The 21,789-nt window shown below is 37.8% G+C and overlaps 5 protein-coding genes and 2 pseudogenes across 5 annotated transcripts; all 7 read right to left on the bottom strand.

Moving 5' to 3' along the window:
• Nucleotides 1-2,371: 2,371 nt before the first annotated feature.
• Nucleotides 2,372-3,052, bottom strand: LOC121958174 (lactose-binding lectin l-2 pseudogene; annotated as a pseudogene).
• Nucleotides 3,053-4,996: 1,944 nt separating this feature from the next.
• On the bottom strand, nucleotides 4,997-5,645 carry LOC148186621 (galactose-specific lectin nattectin-like). Its single transcript, XM_088090501.1, has one exon. The coding sequence runs from the start codon at nucleotides 5,586-5,588 to the stop codon at nucleotides 5,091-5,093; it is 498 nt and encodes a 165-aa protein (XP_087946627.1). The 5' UTR covers nucleotides 5,589-5,645; the 3' UTR covers nucleotides 4,997-5,090.
• Nucleotides 5,646-8,166: 2,521 nt separating this feature from the next.
• LOC121958009 (galactose-specific lectin nattectin-like) lies at nucleotides 8,167-8,827 on the bottom strand. Its single transcript, XM_042506853.2, has one exon. It carries the CDS (start codon nucleotides 8,747-8,749, stop codon nucleotides 8,264-8,266), a length of 486 nt encoding a protein of 161 aa, XP_042362787.2. The 5' UTR covers nucleotides 8,750-8,827; the 3' UTR covers nucleotides 8,167-8,263.
• A 1,338-nt stretch (nucleotides 8,828-10,165) lies between these two features.
• LOC148186620 (echinoidin-like) lies at nucleotides 10,166-11,274 on the bottom strand. Its single transcript, XM_088090548.1, has one exon. It carries the CDS (start codon nucleotides 10,833-10,835, stop codon nucleotides 10,272-10,274), a length of 564 nt encoding a protein of 187 aa, XP_087946674.1. The 5' UTR covers nucleotides 10,836-11,274; the 3' UTR covers nucleotides 10,166-10,271.
• Nucleotides 11,157-11,865, bottom strand: LOC121957738 (lactose-binding lectin l-2-like). Its single transcript, XM_042506489.2, has one exon. The coding sequence runs from the start codon at nucleotides 11,774-11,776 to the stop codon at nucleotides 11,291-11,293; it is 486 nt and encodes a 161-aa protein (XP_042362423.1). The 5' UTR covers nucleotides 11,777-11,865; the 3' UTR covers nucleotides 11,157-11,290.
• Nucleotides 11,866-16,836: 4,971 nt separating this feature from the next.
• LOC121958175 (galactose-specific lectin nattectin-like) lies at nucleotides 16,837-17,430 on the bottom strand. Its single transcript, XM_042507046.2, has one exon. The coding sequence runs from the start codon at nucleotides 17,413-17,415 to the stop codon at nucleotides 16,936-16,938; it is 480 nt and encodes a 159-aa protein (XP_042362980.2). The 5' UTR covers nucleotides 17,416-17,430; the 3' UTR covers nucleotides 16,837-16,935.
• A 2,814-nt stretch (nucleotides 17,431-20,244) lies between these two features.
• On the bottom strand, nucleotides 20,245-20,956 carry LOC121957961 (lactose-binding lectin l-2 pseudogene; annotated as a pseudogene).
• Between the last annotated feature and the right edge of the window lie 833 nt (nucleotides 20,957-21,789).

Raw genomic sequence — 21,789 nt, 5'->3', positions numbered from 1 at the left:
ATAAAGATTTTACATGTGATACATTAAAAACAACAACATTAGGCCTATATGTTAAACCACTCAGTATTTAAAGTGGTAAGTCAGAGATACAATTATTTTCATTGTCGATTACTCTGCCAGTTATTTTTTCAATTTATAGTTTAGAGTATAAAATGTCAAAAATAAAAAGAAAGTTTAAAAAATAATAATAGAGAGAGAAATGCACATCACAATTTCTTAGAGCCTGGTACCATGATAACACTGATGCAATAATGAATTATCAAAATTACAATAAATGCTCCCAGTTATTCTGCTAAATGATAATAAGGAGGACACTTTCTGATAATTTACCTTCTGCATTACTTTTTAAATATAATCAAAATATCTTAATGTATCAGCCCTTTACATGACAGACCACTATTCTAAATGGCTTAAGAGCGCTGCTATACTTTAGCACACAGAGGAAAAAGAAACCAGACTTTGTGGTATTGACCACCCCTAAAAGCCACAAAAGTTGTTTGTTTTAGTATATAAGTATATGTTTTTAGTATAAGTAATAATAAGTATATAAGATAGGATGTCCCAATTTACTATTCATCCTATAGTACAACATTTTTGCTGATGTTTCTTATGTTCTTATGCTTACTTTTATGAGAGCATTTGCACATTGTAGTATCATTACTTTTTCTCCTCTTCCATTACTGACTTTAAGGCATAACAGGCTATGAGAGGAAATTTTGTGTGTAAAATTTAAGACATTTGTTGCAAATAGTGACCTTGACCTGCAGGAGACACTGAAGCCAAGGGGTATTTATTATCAATTTCATTATCATTTTTACAAAACTAGTCTGCCATATTTCGTCTTGGCTTGGCAATAACGTCAAGGAGCCAAAAATTAGTATGGGCTACACCTGAGTATTTCCAAATGCCTGACTCCAACCCTGCTACTAAATGTCTGTTGCTTCTATTCCCAAAGGCACTATGCAAAATTGACAATTGCACTGCACCTGCACCACACCGAGCCTGTCTATTCTTTTTGTCTCACTGCCCTCATCACTATATCATCCTCCACTGTTGTTTAGTTGTCAGAAGCCTGCTGAGTAAAACACCAATCAGGATGACTGCAAAATGATAGGGGTTAGCAGCGTCAGGAAACAGTATTGCTGCACCGTGGGTCACAACGACCACTGACCAGACCTCACACACACACACACACACACACACACACACACACACACACACACACACAGCTCGACAGGGAGTGCTTACTGCTTCTCGTCACAGTCCCTGCCAGCTGGAATCAGCTGAGATGAGACAGATGCAGCTGTTTACACATTGCAAAATTGTCCAGCCTCCACTGCCACCAAAAACTCTTTAGCTTTAAGTCCCCAATTAGTCTCTCAAATTGAAATGGCCTCTTCTCCGTCTACACCTTCTTCTCTCATCCCAACTCTCTGCTTCCCTCTTACAAAAAAAACATGTTTGTGCTTTGTTCTATTTGAGGTAGGAGCATCTCAAAAACTGAAGCCCTTTTTCTGTAATTTGTTTTTCTTCTAATATTGGCTTCAGTCTTTGCTATTTCTGTTTCTTCTGTGCCTCCTTTCATTTGACCTTGTGGTCTTCTCTCCAGAACAGATGATAGATCTATGAAACACAGATGTTTATTTCTGTTTTTCATAATATAATGATATAATGACAAATATATCCTCTTATCACAGTATGTTGCGGTGTACAGTAAATTGAGGAGCAGAGATGTCAGTGGTTTGATTTCTCCCTTTCCCACTCGTCACTTTTGGTGTTGTATTTTGAAACTGTGGTCATTTCACTCTCTTGTCATTTTCCTCACAGAAACACAAGTTGAGGCGGCCGCATGTGATGTGATACCGAGCGTTCAGAAAGTTACATTATGGAGGTGTTAATCATTAATGTTCATGTCAACAATTTTGAACCTTTTGAATATTTTGAAGCATTTCCTCTTGTGTTGAAAAAAGACTGAAGCCTTTATGCTGCTCTAATTCACAGCAGAGAGAGGTCTATCAGGAATAAGTACTGTCTAAATTTTGAGATGTCTATAAATGTCCATATGAATAGATAAACATCGTACTGGATAAGCAGCGTCCTTGTGATTATACTGATTATACATAAATACATACAGACAGGCAAATCACAAAATATGTAAACACAAACCTGCAGGGCATTGAAATCCATGGACTAAAATGCCATCATGTTTACTATATATGGCTTTATTTGTTGTTGTATTTATTGTATATTTAAGATTTGGGATTATTAAAAGGTGTGAAATTATTCCCTAACTTCTATCACTCAAGTTGCCGGTATGAATGTATTTTAAAAAGAAAAGTAAGCTCAGAAAAATGACTTCTACACAAAAAAGTGCATAATTGTGTTTTTATTGGGAAGGCCACATGCATGTCAACAGAGCAACAGGCGAACAGTGATCAGGTTCAGTCCCACATGTGACATCTCAGTTGTTAGGAACAGGTTATACGAGATGCACAAACGAAGGGAGAAGTTAAAGAGCATGGATTGTCATTCCATTCTGTTCCCCAGACATTGGTTTGAACACAGTTTTGACCTGTTGCTCCGTCTGGCTGTCCTGAATACCAGAAGACGAACTTCACTGCACAACCGTCAGACCACATCCAGCTGCCTTCTTTGTGAATGTCACTGAGTCCCAACCAGGTCGGTCCCTCAGAAGGGTCAAAGTTCTTGATCAGGGATTTGAAGAAATAATGTTCATCTGAACTGTGGATAGACACCAGGTTGGCTCCCTCTGACACACAGTGGAGCTCGGCATCAGCCCAGGTCATATACGTGGCGACGTACTTGTAGCAGCGGCCGTTGAAGTTGTACCAGAACATGGGACAGTTGCCACGCTGCAGCTTCACCAGACGGTCGTCTGAGGAACTCACAGCACCCAGAGCCAGACCAAACAAGAAGAGGAAGAGAAGCATGGTGGTATCTCTCTGTTACAGGAGCAGGATGAAGGGTTGTGGTGTTGGTTGAAGCTGATCTACAAAGTTGGTTGGGATCAAGCCGTGAAGAAGAAGCGACAGAGCAACAGACTCCTTTCTTATGTATGCTTCAGAGAGGGTGTCTGCACTGTTGGCATACAATTATTGGTTGACTTAAGTTGGCAAACACTTCCAGCTGTGCACAGTCACACAGGACAGCCAGCTCACCTGGAGATGTTTTAGAAACCTTTAATGTATCCAAAGAATTGTTAGGGTTTTGATTTTTGATTTCTTCCCAAATAAAGACCGACTGAGGATTTTTCTAAAAGCAGACTAAATTAAGGTTTTCAATTTTATCAAACATTTTGACTTTATTTTACTTTGAACTTGGTAAGACAAAATTTGCAAGGGAAGATTTGTGTTTACTGCTGCAGTCCTACCTGCTGCCTCATACAGACTTTGCTGCTCAAACTCAAAAAAGATTAGATTTTACTATAAAAAGAGAGTGTGTGGTGGGCTAAATAGTGCATGATTAGATATTAGCATGTTGGATAGGTAGTTTACTGGTGATTGCAACAGATGTTACACCAGTGCTGTTCCCATATTAATCTAATACAAAGATACTGGAACAGACATGGAAAAAAACTCTTTATCTGAAATCAATACAAGCAAGCAGGTGAAAAACCTGTAGAATAAAATATCAACATGTCAATACTTTTTATCTGTAATTTTAGTATGTTATATTACATTTAAAGGAAAGATGCTTTTATAATTATTTAAAAAATGTGAAAACATTTCCTTTGAGCCACCACTTTGCCAGTGAGTTCCTAACATCACCAGAAATTAATTTAAATAAAATGGCCTCTGTACACATACAAACCTTTTACATTTCAATATTTATTTTAGAGCTCCAATGCATTTACATAAAGGAGAAAAAATCTGTTTCACAGTCATGACAATGGCTGAAAAAAACAGTAAATTCCTGTTGGTGGTGAATGTCCAACATTATATAAATAAAATGACCTCTGTACACGCATACTTGCAGATGGATATCTTCATATTGGAGGCCCAATGCATTTACACAGAGCAAAATCAGGTACGATCTGACATAACTCACTCAGCTGATGAAGAAAAACTGCATGAGATGCACAGACAAAATTAAAGTTTGAGAGCATGGCTCATTTCAAAATGTTGCTGCAGCTGTGACCACTGTTTTTAAGTCCTCCTGTTTTTTGTTTGTTTTTGGCTCTCCTGCAGCCCACAAGACAAGACTGACCCCGCTCTGCATCAGACCGGGAGCCAACATACTTGTAACAGCAGCCGTTGAAGCTGATCCTCTTGTTTTGGGTAATTTCAGGAATATATATTATAATTGAAACGTCATAACACTGTTTTGATTAACATTTTATAGATCAACCATTGGAGAACGCATTAAAGTCTGTATGTTTGTTTTTCACATTTTGGGGCAATTTTGGACCCTCTTGCAATAAACAGCAGATACTTTGATAACCATTCTTTTTTATTATTAGTGTTCACGTCAGTAGCTTTGAACAGAGAGATATTTTGAAGCATTTCCTCTTGTGCTGGAAAGACACTAGAAGTTTTTATGCTGCTTTAACTTGCAGTGGAATTCGGTTTGTCAGGGAAGAAAAAGCACTGTTTATATTTTGAGATGTGCATGAATGTGTCTATATAGATAAACATTATACTGGATATGTAGTGTTCTCATATGATGTTGATCCATTAAGCCTGTGCTGTTTCCAAACACACACACACACGCACACACACACACACACACACACGCATGCACACACACACACAGGATGATGGGCAGCAAATCACAAAACAATATACACACACAACCTTGCATGCAGGGCATAGAAATCCACAGATTTAAATGCCATAATGTTCACCGTATATGTCTTATATTATTTATTATTAATATACATTTTAAGATTAATCAAAGGTGTTGGGATACCTATGTGAATGCCAACATTCATGAAAATGAAGGTTAGGTAAATGACTCTATGCACACATGCAGAATATAGGTGTACATTTGGATCTTTATTGTGAAGGCCACATGCACATCAAAAGAGCAACAGATGAACAGTGATCAGGGTCAATCCCACATGTAATATCTCAGTTACAAGGACAGGCTGTATTAAATGCACAAACAGAGGGAAAACTGTAAGAACACGGGTAGTCATTCCATTGTTTAGTTGATCCATTGCTTATGTTGGTGTAAGCACAGTTTTGAGTGTCCCCACTGTCTGGTGTGCCTGGATACCAATTGGTAAATTTGACTGCAGAGCCATCAGACCACATCCATGTTCCTTCTTTGTAGCTGTCGTTGATTCCAATCCAGGTATTTCCTTCAGCATGGTCAAAGTTCTTGATCAGGGACGTGACAAAATTTTGTTCATCTATACTGTGGATAGACACCAGGTGGGCTCCCTCTGACATGCAGTAGATCTCTGCATCAGCCCAGTTCATATCTGTGGCGACATACTTGTAGCAGCGGCCTTTGAAGCTGTACCAGAACATGGGACAGTTGCCACGTTGCAGCTTCACTGGATGGTCTTCTGAAGGACTCGCCGCAACCAGAGCCAGACCAAACAAGAAGAGGAAGAGGAGCATGATGGTGTCTCTCTGTTACAGGAGCAGGGTGGAGGGTTTTGTGTTGGATTGGATCAAGACCCTAAAAGAGACAAGTGACAGGCTGCTTTTTATATGTTTCAGAGAGGGTGTCTGCACTGTTGGCATGATATTATTGGTTGACTAAACTTGGCAAACCACACACGACACCCACCCATTTATTCAGAACATTTTTAATGTTTCAGTATTTCATTCCTTCCCCAATTTGATTTTTTTTAAACCAATAAAGGTTTTAAATGTTATAATACTTTACCCTCCACAGAGCTAAATATCATAATATTCAAATAGCATTTGTAGATTTGTTTGATTGTTTACTGCTCCAGTCCTGTCTGCTACTTAATATACTGTATTTACTCAAACTCACAACTGAGTGATTTTACTACCATAGGCGAGTGTGTGTAAATGCAAAAGTGAGCGTGAGGTGGGTTAAATGTTGCAGGTTTTTTGTGCATGATTAGATATTCACATGCTGGATAGGCAACGTGTACTGGTGATTGCAGCTGTTACACCTGTGCTGTTCCCATATTTATCTACACAGTGAAAAAACATGGAAAAACACCTCAATAACTGAAATAAACACCCACAAGCAGGTCAAAATTTTGAAAAATCAACCTGTCAATACTTTTTACATGTAAAGCTAATTATGTTAATATTCAATTTATATTTTGCACAACAAAGGGAAGTTTCTATTATTATTATTATTATTGATATTTTTGTTATTATTATTATTATTATTATTATTATTATTATTATTATTATTATTATTATTATTGATCTTTTTGTTATTATTATTATTATTATTATTATTATGTTGTTGTTGTTGTTATTGTTGTTGTTGTTGTTGATGTTGTTCTTATATTTTTCACATTTTTGGGACGACATATTTTTTTGGTCACTCAGCAGCTCCATACAGCTCCTAAAATCACTGTATTATTATTATTATCATTATGAGTATTTTAGTTATATTTGTGATATTTTGATGCATTTTTGCATTGAGGTGTGCACAATGTCCATATGAATAAATAAACACCACACTGGATTAGTAGTCTTCATCACACACACACACACACACACACACACACACACACACACACACACACACACACACACACACACACACACACACACACACACACACACACACACACACACAAAGGGCCAAGGTGCAGAACACTTAAAGTCATTCCACTGATAGCCTTTGATGAGTTCAGCACAGTTTTGATTTTGTCCACTGTCTGGCCGGTCTGGATGCCACAGGGTAAAGTTTACTGCAGAGCCATCAGACCACAACCATGTTCCTTATTTGTGGCTGTCACTGAATCCCATCCAAGTATATCCCTCAGCAGGGAGTTTTTGATCAGGGATCAGGGATTTGATGAAGGTTGGCTCCTTCTGACACACAGTGGATCTATGTATCAGCCCAAGTCATGCATGTGGCAATGTACTTGTAGTAGCGGCCATTAAAGCTGAACCAGAACATGGGACAGTCTCCACGCTGTAGCTTCACTGGCTGGACGTCTGAGGTAGACACAGCATCCAGAGCCAGACCAAACAAGAAGAGGAAGAGGAGCATGTTGGTGCCTCTCTGTCACAGTAGCAAGATGATGAGTTGTGTGTGTTGTTGATCTGTAATAGATGGCATCAAGACCTTGATGGAGTCAAGTGACAGGCTGCTTTAGGGTGTCTGCACTGTTGGTGTGATATCATTGGTCAACTGAATTTGGCAGACACTTTCACTTGTACACGACCACACAGTCTGTGTGCAATGGAACATTTTATCTCTATCTTATTTCCATACAATTCAACTTTTATGCAGCACCCTAATTTGCAACATGTCAGAGATGTGATGTCAGACCAAGATATGATCAAGTTAAGCACTTGGAAATGCCAAGCTGTAAAGTGGCTAGTTAGCAGGGTGGAGACTGTCCACTAAGAGGGGGAGCACCTTTTGTTTCACCTCACCTAAGCCGTGTTTAACCTTTCCCCAACCACATGTTTAAAAAAACAAACAAAAAAACCCAGTATAAATACTGTGCATTTGTTCCTTCTTCCTCTCTTATGATCAGACTCCCAGTCATGTGAATGGCCTTTTGTATAAAAGCTGCTTTAATAAAACTCACAAATACATTTTGTGTTTTCTCACTTTATTGGTCTCTCTTTGATAAACAGATTTACATGACAATCTTAATAAGGACAAAAAGGCGACCAGCTCACCTGGATACATCACACAAGGCCTATAATTTATCTAAATACATTTTATTTGTTGGCTTGTTTTTTAACAGACAAATTAAATAAAACTTTTTCTCTATGCAGCGGATGATGGACAGCTGGAGAGGAAACTGTAAACACAAACCCACAGGGCATAGAAATATGTGTACTGAAATGTCAAAACATTTACTGTTTAAATTGATAATTATTAATCTATTTATTATTATATATATTTTTAATTATTAGTTTAAGATTATTATAAACTTGTGGAAATATTCTTTTTCATTAACCACCAGAGCTACCTGTGTGACTTTCATTAAAATGAATTGACGTGCGTACACACACAACAGTGTGCGATTGTGTCTTTATTGTGGAGGCCACATGCATTTCAACAAAGCAACAGGTGAACAGTGACCATATAAATAGCATTAATTTTGCTATTTCAGTTGCTAAGGACAAGTTGTACGAAATGCACACACAGAGGGATAAGTGACAGGACAATGGTCGTCATTCCATTTCAGATTTAAGAAATAGTTGCTGTGAACACAGTGTTCATATTCTCTATAGTTGTCTGGCTGTCGTTCATCCCAAAGGGTAAAGTTGACTGCAGACCCATCAGACCACATCCATGTGCCTTCTTTGTGGATGTCACTCAGTCCGATCCAGGTATATCCCTCAGCAGGGTCATAGTTTTTGATCAGGGATTTGACAAAATTCTCTTCATCCAGGCTGTGGATGGACACCAGGTTGGCTCCCTCTGACACACAGTGGAGTTCTGCATCAGCCCAGGCAAAATGTGAGGCGATGTACTTGTAGCAACGGCCATTGAAGCTGTACCAGAACATGGGACAGTCTCCACGCTGTAGTTTTACTTGGTGGTCATCTGATGAAAACACGGCACCCAGAGCCAGCCCAAACAAGAGAAACAAGAGCATGTTGGTGTCTCTCTGATCTGTCACAGGAGCACGATGAGGATTGGAGTTAAGTGGAGTTGATCTGTAATGTTGGATGGGATCAAGCCATGAAGGAGAAAAGTGACAGGCTGCTTTCTTATATATGCTCCAAAGAGGGTGTCTGCACTGTTGGCATAATATCATTGGTCAACTGATCTTAGCAAAAGCTTTCAGTTGTTCACAACCATACATGAAACGACAATCAGCTCACCTGGAGATGTCACATAAAACCTGTAAGTTATTATTATAATCTTTTAGGTTTTTGTGTTTTATTTCCTCTCTGATGAAGAGCCACTTAGATTGTTTTTACTTACACCTGACAAAATACATTTTAAAGAAAGTTCTTTGCTTTACCAAAGATTGCCAGGAAAATGTTTCTTTTCTGCAACTATCTCCGGTAAGTGTTGGTGATAAGTGATTAGAGTTTGTCATTGAAGAGACTTTTTTTCTATTACAAACTAAGCTGCTCATAGTGTGTTTAAAGGTGGGTCTGCATTTTGAGATCCTCTATATATTCTCTCTTGTAATGACTCAAAAATGCTCTAAATCACAATTCTCCCCTGTCCACTCGACTCACAGTGATCTAAGCTTCAAGGTGAAATGATGATGAATAATAGTGGGACACAAATGTCTACTTTATTGCAGTTTAACCTGTTCTATTCCCACATGGAACAGACATAAAAAAAATTAAACTGAAATTGCCACAAACATGCAGTTGGAGAATCTGTAGAGTAAATTTTTTTTACTACAGTTTACTTGCAATGTTAATATTACACTGCAGAATTAAGAGGAAAAGAATGGTACTATTATTATTAAATATGAAAAATTTCCTTTGTGAATGAACAACATTAGCAAAATGAATGTTGATGAAATGACCTCTGTATACACAGAATCCTGCACATTTATGTCTTTATTTTGGACTTCCAGTGCATTTAGCAAAAAATAGCAACTTTACACAGTAATGACACTGGACAATAAAACACCAAAAACACCTTCATTTGAAACAAGAGAAAAAAAAGAGAACGTATGCTGCCCTCAAGTGGCCACAAAACATAACAAAACGTCTGTGTTCGAGTATTGCAGCTTCTGTAATCTACTTCAACATTAACTTCCAATCATGGCACAATAACTTTAGTCACCTCAAAAAATACATAAAAAAAACAATATCTTACAATGAATAAGTAATGCCACACAATTACTCTGCTCTTTCAACACAATGAGCAGTGTTGTGCATGTGTGTCTTGTACAGGTTAATTGTAAAAATGATCACCACAAAGCCTGTCTGTGACATAGACCATGGCTCTGATCTATCCCCTCCAGCAGTCCAAGAAGCTTGGTTTTATAAAATGCGTCTTTAAAAAAAGACTACATAACTTAAAAAGAAGAAGTAACACAGTATTCCTCTTTCAAATACACACTTTAATTTACAAATGTATGTATGTTTTTTATTGTTGAAGTCCAGTGCATTTACACAGAATAACAGGCTGAACAAGACATAACTAACTCAGCTGAAAACAGACTTTGCACAAACAAATGGTAAAGAACGAGAGCACGGTCGGTCATTCCACTTTGACTCTTTATTGTAGTTATTGTGAACACAGTTTTCATGCCCTCCATAGTTGTTTGGCTCTCCTGCATTCCACCAGACGAAGTTGACTGCAGTCCCATCAGACCACATAAATCTGCCTTCTCTGTGAATGTCCGAGAGTCCGATCCAGGTCCATCGCTGAGCAGGATCAAAGTTCTTGATCAGGGATTTGACGAAATTCTGTTCAGTCAGACTGTGGATCGACACCAGGTTGGCTCCCTCTGACACACAGAAGAGCTCTCCATCAGCCCAGGTCACATGTGTGGCAACGTACTTGAAGCAGCGGCCTTGGAAACTGTACCAGAACACGGGACAGAATCCACGGTGTAGTTTCACATCAGAAGGAGACACAGCACCCAAAATCAGACCAAGCAAGAAGAGGAACAGGAGCATGTTTGTTTTAGAGTGTCTTTTTAAGTCTGTGGACAATGTGATCTGCACCATGATGTTATCTGGGATCTCACAGACAGGCCACTTCATTTATATGCTTCAGAGAAGGTGTTTTCACTGTTGGTGTGATATCATTGGTCAAATGCACTTGGCAGGCACTTTCACTTGTACACAACAACACAGAATCTGATCATGAGCCAAGAAAAGACCACCAATCACAGTGGGACAAACATTTCTACTGCTAAATGTTGAGTTTTATGTACATAATTAAGTATGGACATGTAAGTAGTGCCCATGTGATTGCAAAAGCTTTTGCATTTGATTTGTTCCCATATTTATCTAATACACAGAGACTGGACCAGACATAATAAAACAGTTTTAGAATTGAAATAGTCACAGAAAGGTGAATAATTTGAGTAAAATGTCTATTTATGTTAATATCACATTTTCATTTTGCCAAATGGAGTGTAAATACATTACTCATATGTTTTTTAAAATGGTCAGAATCAGGAAAACAGTGACCAGGTTCAGTCAGACGTATGTAGCTAAGGACAGGTTATGCGAGATGCACAAACAGAAGGAAAAGTGTTAGAACATGCAACATCATTCCATTTCAGTTCTGTAGAAAAGTTGTTTTCAACACAGTGTTCATTTCCTCCAACGTTGTTTGGCTCCCCTGTCTTCCAAAAGACAAAGCCCACTGCACAACCATCAGACCACATCCATTTGCCTTCTTTGTGGATGTCACTGAGTCCGATCCAGGTTCTTCCCTGAGCAGGGTCAAAGTTCTTGATCAGGGATTTGACAAAATTCTCTTCATCCCGACTGTGGATAGACACCAGGTTGCCTCCCTCTGACACACAGTGGAGTTCTGCATCAGCCCAGGTCATGTCTGTGCCGACATACTTGTAGCAGCGGCCGTTGAAATTGAACCAGAACATGGGACAGGCGCCACGCTGGAGCTTCATTTGATGATCGTCTGAGGGAGACACAGCACCCAGAGCCAGACCAAACAAGAGGAAGAGGAGCATGTTGGTATTGAATTCTCTGTGTAAGACTTTAGAGTATGTGATCTGTACCGCTGGATGTTATCTAGAATCCTGCAGACAGCTGAAGCTGACCTTCTTTTATATGCTTCGGATAGGGTGTCTGCACTGTTGGTGTAATATCATTGGTCAAATGCACTTGGCAAACACTTTTACACAGACACAATGAAACAGAACATGAGGCAATAAAGACCACAAATTTGCGGTCACATAAATGTCATGTCACATAAAACCTATCATTCATTAATTTCAGTGAAATATTGACATAATGAAACCAAAAAAAACAAACCATAAGGGGAACAAGGGGAGAGGAGGGTTCACATTATTTACAGTGCAATGTAAAATTAATATTACCTATTGAAGGACTACATTATAGTCCTATGTAAAATGTGCACGAGGAGTGCTTGAATAAAAATTAACCACAACCCTAAAAAAATTGAATAAATTAAAAGACCATCAGTAACGCAAGATAAATAAATGAAGAGCTAGTGTTTGTCTTTCAGCCGCATTATATGTTTAGTCCATCATAACAATACAATCAGAATTTTTCTAGTCTCAAACAAAACAGGCCTAAAGAAAGAAAAAAACAAGCAAACAAGCAGCACAAACAAGCAAACAAAGCCACTGGTCTCTGTTCCATAAATTCCAGGAAGCTTTTTATCTTTTGTGATCTATGCCATTTGAAGCAAGTCACTACAAAGACTAATATATCAGAGGCCACCATAGATCCATAAAGATGTTCTCATTTACTTTCTTTTTGACTTTTGAATTTAAAACCCAACAAATTTGTGACACCAATGTGTAACAGTTGGAGAATTTTCATGGACTTAATTATATGGGACACATTTTGTTACAAGCTTAAGAAATATAGTGCTTTGAAATTATACTAAACTGGTTGGCGAAACATGGATGAAAATGCCAAAAGCAATACAATATTGTATAAGTTATTCCAAAGAAAAAGAGGATATGAGGCCTGGTTGCTTTCTTCCAAAACATCTTAAGTGTAAATATTATGATGGTTTTCTTCCCATAGCCTCACGTCTTTCACAATGTCCATAATGTCCCGTTAGCTATTCTGAGAATTTACATTTAACCTTTTTTTGTGTGGAATGAATTAGAAATATCTTGATAGGTCCAAAAAGAGCCACATCCTGTGGTGACTTTACTAAGTTGAGTATGTGACAAAAAGTGACAGAAGTGGTTAAAATCCCAAAGTATTTTGAACTTGTATAAAAGACATAACAATATTATCAACATCAAGAAATCTTTTTATTCTGGAGTTGAGTTATATATGATAAAGTAAATAAATTCAAACATTTGTGTCTTTATCGTGTGGACTTAATGTTTGATAACACAAGGTGTCACGCTGGAGCCTCACTGGATGGTCATCAGAAGGAGAAATAGCACCCAGAGCCAGACCAAACAAGCAGAGGAGGAAAAGCATGGTGGTGTCGGAGTCTCTGTCTTAGCCTCTGAAGAAAGTGATCTGCACGCTTGGATGTTATTTGAAAATCTTGCCACTTTCTTTTATGTGCTTCAGAGAGGGTGTGTTTATGATGGTGTGGTATCATTGGTTTCTCTCTTTGAAGTATGTGATCTGCACTACTGGATGTTTTGGAGCATCTTAAGTTGTTGCATCTCAGTTGAACAACCCTTTTATTTTATATGCATCAGAGAGGGTGTGTTCATGTTGGTGTGATATCGTGGGTCAAATGCACTTGGCAGACACTTTCACTTGTACACAACAACACGATATTTGAACATGAGCCCCACCAAAAAATGAAGACAATAAGTTAAGCAATGTCATATTAATTACCTAATTTATTCATTTCACTAATATTGACATTGTAAAACTAGAAAAGAAAAATAAATAGCACAGTGTTCCTTTTACAAATGAAAATTTTAACTCACAAGCATTTTAAACAAAGTGTTATTAAATTCAACACACACACAGTTTTAAGAGGTTCATATTATTTATAGTGCAATGTAAAACTATTAGCTCATTATCTATTGGAACGAAAACAATATAGTCCAGGAAGAAACTTGCATGAGGATTGTCTGGATAAAAGTTAACCAGGACTTTAAAATGAAAACAAGGAAATAACAAACATGCAATAAATGCTTACTATTTATCTGCAATTGTTGAACTTTGGCACATTCAGGAGAGCTCTAGTGTTTGTTTTATTATTGTGTCAAAAGAATTCTTCTGTAGTAGAGATAAGAAAGAAAGAAAGAAAGAAAAAAAGAAAGAACAAGAATTTATATAGCCCTTTATCACTATATGATCCATTTCTAATCTATTTCAGGAACCTTCCAATCTAATATAGGTTACCTTTTGAACTTTGGACCAAATCACTGAGACTACCGGAAAAAATATTTATCGGAGGCTATCAATGATCAATAAAGATATTGTCAGTTCCTTGTTATTGTGGCACTAAGATGTTTACTGGAAAACCCCTAAAAGATGAGGAACCTGGCTTACGGTCAGTTGTTGCACAGATAATCAGTGGCAGTGTCTATTATGTGAATTCCTGGATACTAAATGTTTATCAGCAAATTTCTGTTGTTGTCCCAATATTATTCCCTCTTAAAGTGTGCGAAAGTTGCATATCACAGGACACGTGCAAATAATCACTGATTGTGGATACACTGCATCACACACTGCCATGGCTGTAAAAACAAAGGGACATTAGATTACAGGAAATTATTATAATAAAAATAATAACCATGGCAGCATAGTCTGTCAGTTCAGGGATTTTTATGGCAATTTTGGGGGCTTCTGGTTAATTTTTTTCAATGATTTTTATGTTGCTGCATTATACCACACTGTCGTTAAGCAGGTTCTTGTTGAGACCCTACAAGAGTAATCATGGCATCTACTGAATGACGGCTGCTATACTATGCTACCTATTAAGAACTAATGTTTTCTTGTATGTGCATCCTGTTGAATTAACATCGCTTGTTAAGCATTTTGGCGTTCTTCTGTTCATCAGCTAACACTACAATAACCCTGCACTGTAAGACCTGTTTTTGGCTCCAGAATAGTAACAGTTGATGCAGATATTGTATTTTATACAACTGTTAGGTCCGACCAAGCAATTTGACTGGTCCAGAGGCATTTCATGAGTGATGATATATAGTACAACATCACTGGGACTGTTACCTGTTAACTCTGCATGTATCACTCCTCTTCACAGCTGTTCAAAATCCTAGATTAGGCTCACACTAATGGTCGTAGTTATCTAAATTTACCATTGATTATATTGTAGATTGCCGTTCACTGGGAGCAAACCAGCTGTCGCAGATGTTACAATAATGTGCACTTAGACAGCGACACACTCATTTTGCACTAACCACAGCCTGAGATATATCGACACATACACACATGCTGTCTGATACAGGACTCCAGGTGACGGAGATCACAGCAGTGAGTGGACACATGCTGGAGTGACAAACTGTCCGCAAAAGTGTCTGTTAACAGACTCTTCATGATTAGCAGGCTATTGAAGCCTGTAGGGATTCATGAGGTCAGTAATAAACAGTAAGAGTCATCTGCATACAGTTCAGCCTTGTTTGGATTCTTGTTGTGACTCTAATGGCTGCAAGGGGCAGTTCAGTGGCTGACACAAAAATCAGCAGAGATAAACGGTCTCGTCGATAGTGGAGCTCCTCAACAAAAGCTCTGATTATTGGATGTCATTAGGCATTTAACTTTCCCTGGGTCAGTAGAATATGGGATTCATCAAGCTAATAACAATTTCCTTGTGGCCTGACTTTTTTATGACACTAAAGAAGTAATGTTTTTTATTCAAGGTCTGATTAACGTCAAGTGAGATGATGAGACTTTGTATTGCTGAATGTTTGTAGGCTGCGTGTTGAATGCAGGATGAGTACAATATCATGGCACACCCTGAAATCAGTCATCATAAAGTCAGAACACATTTTTATGAGGAGTAAGATCTGCTTTACATGATCAAGGACCAGATGTTATTCCAGGGCTCATTTAAGAAAATCAAATTATGTGGGAAAAAAGACATTGATACATACACAAACCAAGAGTTCTGCATTACATCTATGCTGCAGGACACAAGGGGACATTTGTCAGACCCAGTATAGATCCAAATTATTGACGGTCCAACAGTCCATACAGTACAATATTACAAAATAAAAATATCAATGACAAATATGCCAGAGAAGTGTTTATAAAAGTTAAACTATAACTCTAAAATGAAAATTCAAAAATAACAGACCAGAAATGTTAACTAATTATCAACAGTTGTTGGCCTCTGGCACATTCAGGAGAGCTCTGTTTGTTGTACCATATAATTACATATTTGCGTGATAACAATGCTTATCAACATTATCACAGTATCAAAATAAATCCTGAGTTATAAAAAAGAGAAATAAAGCTTATATCCTTTCCCTTACTGGCTAAAGGCAAATCTACTTCTGACATGTACTGTAGTTGGATGGAAAACCAAGAATATTTCAATCCACTGTGTCCTTAATATGCCCTTCAGACAAAGTCACTAACATCATGAGGGCAAATAACTTATCAGTGCGATCCAGCTCTGCATAAGCCCAAGTCAAAGGTGTGGCAATATACTTGTAGCAGCAGCTGTTGAGGCTGATCTGTTGTTTTGGGTCATTTCAGGGATATATCCTTTAAACCTAAGAATAATTCTGTGATCAGTGTGTATTAGTCAACTAAACACGGAAGGATTACGTGCAGTTTGATTTCATTACTGACTAACTTAACCACTAACACATAAATCAGGTAAGACCGGAAATGTTCCATTAAGTTGTTTCTTACTTCTCTGTAGATGAACTATTTAAGAAAGAATGAACACAGGGCATACAAACCTGTGGATTAATATGCCACAATGTTTACTGTATATTACTTTATTTCATTCTTATATTTATGACAAATATTTGTTTGAGATTAATAAAAAGGAGTGGAAATATTGTTTTTGATTAACCACTGGAGTTACTTGTGTGAATGACCAAAATTCATGAAAATGAAATGACTTCTGTGTACACACACATAAGTGCACATTTGTGTCTTTATTCACATATATATCACATCAACAGAGCAACAGATGAACAGTGACCAGGTTCAGTCAGACATAAAACCATCTCAGTGGTTAAGGACAGGGCACATGAGATGCACAAACAGAGGGATAATTGTTAGAACAAACACAGTCATTCCATTGATAACCATAGTTGGTTTCAGCACAGTTTTGACCTGATGAACCATTTGGTATGCCTGGATACCAATAGGAAAAGTTGACATCAGTCCCATCAGACCACATCCATGTGCCTTCTTTGTGGGTGTCACTGAGTCCAATCCAGGTATATCCCTCAGCATGGTCAAAATTTCGGATCAGGGATCTGATGAAATTCTGTTCACCCGCGCTGTGGATGGACACCAGGTGGGCTCCCTCTGACATGCAGTGAATCTCTGCATCAGCCCAGGTCATACGTGTGGCGATGTACTTGTAGCAGCGGCCGTTAAAGCCATACCAGAACATGGGACAGTTGCCACGCTGGAGCTTCACTGGATGGAGTACAGAAGGAGATACCGCACCCAGAGCCAGACCAAACAAGCACAGGAGGAAGAGCATGGTGGATTGGAGTCTCTGTCTTAGTCTTTGAAGAAAGTGATCTGCACGCTTGGATGTTATTTGAAAATCTTGCTGATAGCTGAAAGGCCACTTTCTTTTATGTGCTTCAGAGAGGGTGTGTTTATGATGGTGTGATGTCGTTGGTCAAATGCACTAGATTTTTTTTTTTTTTAATTGTACACAACAATACGGTATCTGAATATGAGCCAAAACACACAAAGATAAAAAATTGCAAGATTTAACATAAAACCTTTATTTTTTTCATTACAGTATATTGTTGACATAATAAAACTAGAAAGACAAAAGAAATAACACTATGTTCCTCATATATATGGAAATTTGAATTCATAAGCATTTTAAACAAAGTGTTGCTCAATTCAACACACTCCAGTGGCTCATGGCTAATGTTAGCAACCTTTAGGTAAATAGCTGTATTAGTCGCTTTGCCGATTATAGACCGTTGTCCTCTTGACCTAGTGTTCCAGTAGCTTTGCATTATAGCTGAATACCAAACTTAGTAGTATAACATTATTCCATATCTCCATGTAAAAACTGCAGTGCATCCTGTTCGAATTTGCACTGTACTGTTTTATTTGCACTGTTCTTTCTACTTCTATTGTAAATTTCTAAATTTCTTCTATTGTAAATTTTTAAATTTTTAAATTTCTTTTATATTTGCTAAACGTTAGGCATTCTGTGGACAGCAAAGTAAGAATTTCATTGTACAGGGAAACATGTTTCCATACTGTGCATATGACAATAAACACTTGAATCTTTGAATCTTGAATCTTGAATCTGTTCAGCAAAAGTTACTTAATTCCCTTTAAAGAAAAAAATCCATTCTCAGAATTTATGAATGTTATTTTCATCATCTTAAACAGTTTATTTAATTTGTGAACACAAATAATAAGTACTGAAAGTCTGGCTGGGTTGCTGCAGCAGTGTGGACAAAACTGGCTATATTTTTATTCGAGGACATGTTGGTGACAACAAGGGTTCAAACGCATAGAAGACTAAACTGCTCAGAAGACATGTCTGTTTAAAAGCGGGTCTTCATCACAGCTGCGCAATACATCTGTGCTGCAGGACTCAAAGAAACTTTGTCTGTAAAACATGTATAGGTTCATTATCATTTTAATGTAAAATTATTAGTCGTTATCATCCATCACAGTGTTTCCTAAAGGACTTCACGATTAGCATTAGTCCTGCATGTTTTGGATTTCTCCCTGCTCCAACACCAGCCAATTCAAGCGATTAACTTGATTTGAATTCCTGAGGCTGCTTGATAACAACTTGATCATTTAATTCAGCTATGTTGCAGCAGAGAGAGATAAAAAAAAAAATGCTGGATTGAAGCGAGGTTTGGGAAACATTGATTGATTAGAAAGAAAATATATTGGGGGATTCACTATGGGGGAACTTAAGTAATTTTTTTCAATGTGTGTGAGGAGTGTTTGGATAAAAATTAACAAGTGCTTTGAAATGTAAACAAGGAAATAACAAACATGCAATAAATTTGCATATTTACTGACAGTTGTTGAACTCTAGCACGTTCTGTAAAATTCCAGTGTTTTTATTATTATTATGATTACACTTTATTGTATCACAACAGTTCTTATCAATATCATTACTGTACCAAACGTGCCTGAGATATAACAGAGACCAAAACGAAAGCGGGAGAGAGATGATCTCTTTATGACTATATAATCTATTTCTAATATCTTTCCGAGGAACCTTTCAATCCAATGTAGGCAACCTTTAGACATTTGGACCAAGTCACTGAGATTACGGGAAAAGTGATTTATCAGAGGCTATCAAAGATCAATAAAGATGTTGTCAGCTCCTTGTTTTTTTGGCACTGAGATGTTTACTGGAAAACCCCTAAAAGATGAGGAAACCTAGTAAGTGGTCAATATGCTATAATGTGGCAAAATTCAGTGCCAGTGTCCATAATGTCAATTCCCGGATATTTTAATGTTCATCTGCAATTTTCTGTAGTGGTCATATATTATTTTTTCTTAAAGTATGCTAGAGTAGCATACTCTCACAGGACACATGCACATTATCACTGATCTGCATTACACATTTTCCTGCCATGCCAGTTTGTTAATCGCAAAGGCTTACAGATTGAAGAATTATGGCGACAGACATGAGCCCTGTATCATCAGAGGAAGGTAGGAAAGAATGATGTGAACAAATAAATGATAAAAACAAAAGCAGCTGTCTTTTGTATATTTTAATGAAGTAAAGATAATTAAAGAAAAAGAGAAAGAAAAGAGTTTAACAGAATTAATCTATTTCAGCGGAGAGGACAGAGCTCAGATAGCTAGAGTGTACTGAATGAGCCTGACCAAGAAGATTGCATTCGGTCATATATTTATAATTGCAAACACAGTGTTAGGAAAATAGGGAGTTTACCTCCTCTGAGATAAGGTGAAACAAAGAACACTTGTCTCCTTTCCCCTAAAACAGCAAGTTTCTCACTCACAAATGAAACTTCCAAGGACAGTTAGTAAGATGATTTTACACAAGTTCATTTGAGTTCACTGAGTTGAGTTCACTTCAGGTTAATTCAAAGGTTAATATAAGATTAATAATGAATATAACGTAAATACAAGGTAATTAAAGTAAATATATATGGCAAAAGATAATTTTGTCACTACAGATTCTAGCTGCATCCTGAAACATTTACAGACTCAAGTATTGGCGTAGTGCACATCTGAGAGCAAAATGATCGAGTGACCTCTGCATCAGCTAAGGAAAGAAAAGACTTTAGAACATGTAGAAATGTCTAGAACATGTATGCTGCGTAAATGAAAGAAGGCGATCTCTTTGTTGATTTCTTTAATATGTTAATCAATACCGAGGGCTGAGTCAAAGTTACATTTGAAAACGTACAAACACCCACACATTTATATCTTTCCCATGCAGGCTTAATGCATAACGAAGAGCAACAGGTGTAAAGTCTCTGAGTTTAATCAGGCATAACCTTCTTTTTTTGCTATGGACAAATCGTGCAAGATTCACAAACAAACGGGAATGTCTGAGAACACTGATGGTCATTCCATTTCAGTTCTGATCCAATGTTTTTGTGTCCACAGTGTTCGTTTCCTCCAGCGTTGTCTGGCTGCCCTGCACCCCACAAGGTAAAGTTGACTGCAGACCCGTCAGACCACATCCATCTGCCTTCTTTGTGGATATCACTGAGTCCGATCCAGGTCCATCCCTGAGCAGAGTCGAAGTGCTTGATCAGGGCTTTGACAAAATTATGTTCATCCAGACTGTGGATAGACACCAGGTTGGTTCCTTCTGACACGCAATGGAGTTCTGCATCAGCCCAGGTCATACGTGTGGCCACGTACTTGTAGCAGCGACCATAGAAGCTGAACCAGGACATGGGACAGTCTCCACGCTGGAGCTTCATTTGATGATTGTCTGAGGGAGACACGGCACCCAGAGCCAGACCGAAGAAGAGCAGGAAGAGGAGCATGTTGGTGTTGGACTCTTTGTCTTTGTGATCTGCACAATTGACAACTGACAGTTGAAAGGCCATGTTTTTTTATACGCTTCAAAAGGGGTGTCTGCACGAGGCGTTTTATCATTGGTCAGATGCACTTGGCAAAGACTCTCACCTGTACACAACAAAACAGTATTTGAATGTGAGCAAATAAAGACCACAAGCTCAGCCAGAGATGTTACGTAAAACCTGTAATTTATTTCTTTTAAGTCAAATGTTGAAGTAGAATAATGCTGCTTTAGAAACACATAGCTTCAGCAGTAAGAAGGTTTAAGGTATACAACAAACCAAACAGGCATATATTTACACATCAACAATATTACAAATCCTTTGATGTTTCCCCCTTTGCATGGCAAACTTTGTTTTTCATTTTAACATGAAAACAGGTTTTTAATCAAATAAGAGCTTCTTTTTTTCTTAAATGTAATTTTACTAAATTTCCTGTTGGTTTCCCATCCATTTCAGAAAGAAGCTACATCTATCTGACTTGTTCTTACGCTGCGCTCAAGTGGCCACAGAACATAACAAGTATCTTTACATCACAGCATTATAGCTTCAAGCCACAAAAATGCACTTTAACACTGTTAGACCCCTGAACATAGCACATTATCTCAAGCAACATTTGTAGTACAATAAAGAGACTTCTTTAGTCTTTAAAACTTACATCCACATAATATAAACTACTTAAATGGCACAAAGAAATTTTAATCAGCCTGCATTGCTGTAACAGTGTCCCTAAAACATTCAGGGAGGTGTTGGTGACAACGAGGGCTCAGAGTGTGTCTTTAAAGGTGAGTGTGTCTTGTATTGTGAAGCAGGTGGACTCAAAGGCAGGAAACTGCAGACAACTCTAAACA

This window comes from Plectropomus leopardus, chromosome 17, assembly GCF_026936395.1.
Source record: "Plectropomus leopardus strain MGB_pleo_1.0 chromosome 17, ASM2693639v1, whole genome shotgun sequence".
Taxonomy (NCBI): Eukaryota; Metazoa; Chordata; class Actinopteri; order Perciformes; family Serranidae; genus Plectropomus; species Plectropomus leopardus.
The sequence above is the reverse complement of the archived record's forward strand: the minus strand, read 5'-3'. Positions and strand labels throughout refer to the sequence as shown.

Bases quoted from the DNA above. Each gene is read 5' to 3' on its own strand.
- LOC148186621 (XM_088090501.1), bottom strand. From the start codon at position 5,588: ATGCTCCTCTTCCTCTTCTTGTTTGGTCTGGCTCTGGTTGCGGCGAGT.
- LOC121958009 (XM_042506853.2), bottom strand. From the start codon at position 8,749: ATGCTCTTGTTTCTCTTGTTTGGGCTGGCTCTGGGTGCCGTGTTTTCA.
- LOC148186620 (XM_088090548.1), bottom strand. From the start codon at position 10,835: ATGAAGTGGCCTGTCTGTGAGATCCCAGATAACATCATGGTGCAGATC.
- LOC121957738 (XM_042506489.2), bottom strand. From the start codon at position 11,776: ATGCTCCTCTTCCTCTTGTTTGGTCTGGCTCTGGGTGCTGTGTCTCCC.
- LOC121958175 (XM_042507046.2), bottom strand. From the start codon at position 17,415: ATGCTCTTCCTCCTGTGCTTGTTTGGTCTGGCTCTGGGTGCGGTATCT.